The 6,000-nt window shown below is 43.8% G+C and overlaps 1 protein-coding gene across 1 annotated transcript in view; it reads left to right on the top strand.

Annotated features, from left to right (window-relative positions):
• Positions 1–4,718: 4,718 nt before the first annotated feature.
• The window catches only part of LOC308552034 (protein Daple-like), a gene marked incomplete at both ends in the record, with an annotated part of 61,594 nt that continues 60,312 nt past the window's right edge, over positions 4,719–6,000 (top strand). Inside the window, 2 exon segments of the mRNA XM_081163001.1 lie at positions 4,719–4,901; positions 5,659–5,759. Of these exon segments, the coding sequence (XP_081019127.1) occupies positions 4,719–4,901; positions 5,659–5,759 (284 nt within the window).

Raw genomic sequence — 6,000 nt, 5'->3', positions numbered from 1 at the left:
CACCAACCAGGGCACAGAACCAATTCTTATGAAATAAAACCTTATATTACTCTAGAATTTCTGCATACCTGGGTCCAAAAGACAGCTGAGTCATTGGGAGTTCATGGAACAGCTTGACAACTTTGAGGTGACTGGATGAGATATAATGATGCAGCATGCTCACCACTGTGCCTGACTTGCACTCACTCCTCTGTGGTTTCTGTCTGCCTGGCCCTCTTTTCCACAGCATTGATCTGTATTTTGTCTAACATAGCTCTAGGCTCATCAGTTTTGCATCATTTTTCTGAAATGTTGGCCCTAAAATTTGGAAGCAGGGAGTTTAAAATTTTAACACCCAGTTAATATCTCACTGGAATGAGTTCATATATTCAACTGTTATTGAAATTTTGATTTGTGTAAGTATAAAAGAAATAATTTTCAATATATCAAGATTCTTTAAATGATATGTGAAAGGTTAATTCGGTGGTGCGGGCAGGGGAAACAATTCATGAACACCGCAATATGTGGTTTACAAACATCTCGATAACTACTGCCAGTTGACTTCCAGAGGGATCTGTTGCTATACGCCTGTCCAGTGTCACTGACAGGATACCTGTTACTCCTGAGAATTTCCTGTTTGAGCTCAGCTCTGAATCTTTGTAAGTTCCTTCTAGAGCAGACTGGAAGTTTTAGAATATTTGTCAAATATATATAATAATTATTATTATCATTATTAATTCTTATTTGGCAAAGCTTCCCAGGTAATTTTCAAGCATATTAAATAGGCCTAATTGGTTTAAAAACATAGGAGAGAGGATGAATCCTTGAGGTATTTCAGGGCCCATTGTAATAACTCAAAGTCATTTGTCTGTTTAAAAAAGTCTTTTGAAATTTAAACTTTGGGAAGGCTGTTAAATATACTTAACCAAAAGTTTATATTATAAATCTTTTGTAAATCTAGGTAAAACACAGGTATATATATTATGGTAATAACTTTAAAAGATATAATTAAACTTAAATCGGTTTTTTATATTAAACATTTTGTATAGACCATATGATCCTATTTAATTCATATAAGTATTTAATCTCTGTAGGCCAATATAACATTATATCCTAGCGGTGCCATCCAGAGGCAGAAAACACACTACATATCACATACAGACAAATACACGAAGACCATATGCATGATTTAAATTATTAATTTTTGTAGAGAAGACATAAGATCTTCCCCTTGCCTTTGATAACTTTTAAGAAGGCTAGAAAAGGGGAGAGAAGTTCCTAAATACCAAGCGGGAAGACCTATTGAGACTTTCAATGTAAGAGTCAAGGACTGTGAATGAGCAGTGGAAATAAAGAAAGTCTAGGCTTCAATCGAAGGCCTTAAGCAACAGGAGAGAGCCTGGGCAGGGCTGCTTTGGAAACTTACAAGTCAGAGCCCTAGTGACCTAAGATGTGACATGACAAGAGTGGGGCTGTTAGAAATACGAGGAGAGAAGGGGTCCCTTCGATATCAGGGGTGATCAGGTCCTGGCTCACTGGGCCCCGTCACCCAGGTGTCAGTCATGTGGGCTGGTGACTCTGTGTCCAGAGGGCAGATTTCTTTCACTTCCACATTGATGACGTGTGTCTCCATAAAGGACTTACTCCATAGCTAGACAGGTAAGTTTTCCCCACACTGACAAGTGGGAGAGAAAGTGCAATGAAAGCAACTCTAGGTCCACCAGAGAGAAATTAGGTGGAGGAGGGGACTGGGGCCTGACTGGGGTCCTCCGTCAGACTTCAAACTTTCATAAACTTTCACAATCTTCACAACCTTTTACAAACATTTTACCCATTCAGAAATAACCATCATTAGACAACTTAATTTCAATCCTTGTCCTGAAAATATGTGTTTTTATATTTTGTGCCTTCTATTATTAAATTCATATAATGTTCCCCATTTAATTTGAATTCTTAATTTTTAGAAACCTTAATTTCCCAATGATAACCAAAAAGTAAACAACTAGCATTTCTCAGATTGACATGTATGAATACACTTAAACATACTCTTATTTTCAAGCACACCTTTAAAAAAGCACAAGACATTACATCAACAGTTCCAAATCCATTGAGATTTTGTGTGATAAAAGCTAAAAGCAGGTGAATTTAAGTTGTCTAGCAATCAATGTTTCAGTATTTCATGTTATTTTAAAATATCTAGATGTTTCATAACTTTTATTATTTAACCCAGCAATGCTCCAAAGCTTTTAAGTTACCAAAGACTTTGGAAAATTAAGAAAAGGCAGGAGGAGGAGCAGACAGGCCCGGCAGGCAGCTTGTCCCCAGAGCTGCAGCTCCCAGGCCTCCTGCACTTTGGATTTAAAGCTGACACTTCTCTCCTTTACCAGGGGAGGGCGGCACTCCTCCCTGTTTGCAGCTTCTGCAGATTGTGCAACTCCGGTCTTCTGGGAGAGTTTGGAGCATTTCAGAGACTTATTTTTATAAGTTTTTCTTTAATTATATTATCTGGAGGCTTAGGAAGACATGACTAAAAATGAGATTCTTGAGGCTGCAGTTGGGGGGTTGAGTAGCCTTGAGGATCCCCATCCCCCAGGGACCAAACAGGTTTTGGAAGAAAGGGGTCCTGGCGAGTGGGTGAGAGCAGGGCAAGCAGTCTAATAAAATAAAAGTGTAATGGGTTTACCTGTCACATCAAGGGTCACCTATGGCTCTGTCCCTTCATAGATGATGTTCTTAGTGGGGGGCCAACTGGATCATTGGGTCCCGTCAGTTCAAGGCCATGTGTGGTTAGGTTCTCGTCCCGGGGACCCCCAGACCCCAAGACAGTCCACCTTCCAGTGACCGAACTTGTGACAGAGGGGGCATGGCCGTTGAGGTGACATATGGCTTAAAGCTGAGCTGCTTGTTGCTATAGGATGGCTTTCTTGCTTTTTCTATGCCCTGTTTCGGTTGTTAAAAACTGGAAGTTATTTCTACCAGTTGGTCAGCGGGAGTCTGGGGTCCTAAGGCTAGTTTATATAATTTTCTTTTGATATCTGGGGCTGTCTGCTTGATAAAATGCATCCCCAAAGTGCTCAGCTCTCATAACAGACACAAAGGACTCCTCTAACAGGCTTTCTACTTATTACACCCTTAGGGAGAACATGCTAAGGTTTGGGTGGTAATGAGTCAGCTTCTGATAGTAGCAGGACTGCTAAGTAAGTGTCTCACTCCAGGTGCCTGTGGTTTTGAAGTAAAGAAAGGGTTAAACCCAGGTGGCTGCTCTGTGGAGGGGGGGTGGTGAGCTCAGAAGAAGGCAGATCAGGGGTTTCTGGACGTTCTAGGGGCCTGGAGGTGGAGGCACAAAGGATGTGGCAGGAGGAGCGGATTTCAGGGTAGTGGTGGAGCTCCAGAAAAGGGCTGAACATAGGGAACCTCAGGCCATTTCCCTAGGCGGCGGCATTAGCTGTGTCCTCAGTTCACAGCTAATGATTTAACTACATTTATAAATTTGTTTCCCATTTGGATCATATTTTGAGGTATATTATTTTAAATCTCATCATGCTTCCTGCAAATGAAGACTGTTAGATTTATGGGATAGGTTTTACAAAAGAAATTGATTTAGGTGGTTATGAAAAAGAAGATCTTAAAGTGGGATTTTTTTCATTTTTGTTCTTTGACTATAAGTAATTTCATAGTATTTATTGGAGCTGGATAATTAATAAAAATGTTAATCAGTACTTTTTTCACCTCTCTCATAAGTCCAAAGATTTCATTTACTTAATAATTCAAATTTATTTTAAATTAAAATTTAATTTACCAAAGTACAACCATTACTGGTTTAGAAAATGATTAAAACACTTTTATCTCATTGATTGATGGCAGAAATGTTTAAATTCTGTTCTGAGGTACCAGCATATTTGTTCTCTAAATGTCTTTCTTGCATGTGCTAATTTAATACTCCTTAAATGGAAAGCTATGTACAAAATCTTTTTGTTAAAACATTTTCCAGCCCTAGCCAGTTTGAGTGGTTAGAGTGTCAGCTCTCAGACTGGGGGGTCCCAGGTTCAATTGTGGCCAGGGGCACGTGCCCTGGTTGCAGGCTCAATCCCCTGTCCAGGTCTGGGTGCCTTGTGGGAGGCGAGCAATTGATGTGTCTCTCTCACATCAGTCTCTCTCTCTCTCTCTCTCTCTCTCTCTCTCTGTGTGTGTGTGTCTCCCTTCCACTCTCTGAAAAGCAATGGAAAAAATACATATTCCAAATATACAGGTTTATTTTTTTCATTTTTCTTTCCTATAAATTACATATTAGTTACTATTCTATCACATTGTTCTGCAGGCAGTTGACTGGTGGAGTTTAGCTGTCCTGACGGATGAACTGCTAACCGGAGCATCCCCTTTCCCTGCCGATGGGGAGAATTCCCAAGCTGAGATACTGGGCAACACTTAGCAAAATAAAGTGAGTGTATTGTTGCCTCAAAGGAACTGATCACATTTCTGTAATTCGGCTGATGGAAAAAAATAATTTTAAAAAATGGGGATAGACAAAATTAGGTTTCTGTGGTTAATTTCCATTAATAATCATGTAGAAAGTAGATATGTAACCTTTATATTTTGTGTCCAGATAGGCCTTAAGTTTCATAGGGAGAGTGTCATGATTTTTGCATGTTTCAAAGCACTTGGCATTGGGCCCAAACCGCTGTACATTTGGAATGTGGGGTGAAGGGCAGTTTAGAATGCGGGGCGAAGAGCGGTTTAGAATGTGGGGTGAAAAGCCGTTTAGAATTTGGGGCACAGAGCTGTTTAGAGTTCGAGGCGCAGAGCCGGTGGGCACAGAGGTGTGCACAGAGCCAGTGGGCGCAGCGACTGGACGCAGCCTCGGGATGGATGTGACCGTCTCAGAGCTCATGGAGCTCTTCCTGCAGAGCCCGCTGGTGACCTGGGTGAGTGCCCCTGGCTCCCAGCCCGTGTTGGTGCCCGGGCTCCTCTCCCACCCCCCTCGGGTCACTGCAGACCTGACCTGCCGGGGTGGGGGCTACGGGTGGCAGGCAGTCCGGGGACTCAGGGGTCTTAGCAGGTGTTCCCAGCTGGGGTCCGGACAGTGGCCTGGGGTCCGGAGGTGTTTCCAACTCTGGAGTCGGTGCTCCCTGTGCAGGACCCCTCAGTGCCCCAGCCCTGGCCTGTGGGTACACCTGTCCCTACCGGGGTGCTGGGCTGCCAGTCCAGGAGTGGACAGGGTCGATGTGGTCGCCGTGGCCCCTGTGGATTGACCACCCAGGAATAGGACTCACTCTCCCCAAATATCCTCGTGTAGTTAGTTTTTGAACCCAAGACCAGCCCTTGAATGGCAGTGATGGGTGGGATTGGGGGTCTCAGAGTGGGAATGTGTACAGTCTGGGGTGGGCACAGTGACTTCCAATAGATCAGAGACATGAGAAATTTGTTGAAAAGTTCCCTTTACTTTTGTTTTTCCCCTTCTGGGTGCTGGAGAAAAGTGGGAGGAAGGTGTCCCTCCTGCTGCCTCCTGTCTGTTGCCTGGAGAAGGAAGTGAGGGGGCCCTGGGGAAAGGGGGGCCTTGTGCCTACTGAAGCATGGGTGGGCGTTGGGGGACCCCTTCAGCCCACAGGCCTGTGGTTGTCTGCAGAGCTTTAGGATGTGCACGGGGTGACTTGTGCTGCCTTTCTCCCCAACCCCTCGCAGGTTCAAACTTTGGACCCATGCCAAAGCGGCAACTGCGACAACTTGAGTTTCTACATGAAACTGGTGGATGGCATCTTTCTGAACCAGGTCATGCTACAAATGTAAGTTGTCTACGAAAGTGTTGCTTTAAGGGTGTAGAAATGGGACCTGCGGTTGCTATGGGAGGGTCTTTCCACTGGCCCAGGGGTGTCTCAGTCCGAGTGCCTTTGCTGCCACTCCTTGGGGCGAGAAGAGCTCCAGGACAGCGGGCTTGCAGCTTGTTTGATGACGGGAATTTGGAATTGAAGGACTGTCAAACAAACACTTGGTGTAGGTGGTGCAGTTAACTTCCAACTCGGGTAC

Source organism: Miniopterus schreibersii (genome assembly GCF_964146895.1).
Source record: "Miniopterus schreibersii genome assembly, contig: HAP1_SCAFFOLD_76, whole genome shotgun sequence".
Taxonomy (NCBI): Eukaryota; Metazoa; Chordata; class Mammalia; order Chiroptera; family Miniopteridae; genus Miniopterus; species Miniopterus schreibersii.
The sequence above is the reverse complement of the archived record's forward strand: the minus strand, read 5'-3'. Positions and strand labels throughout refer to the sequence as shown.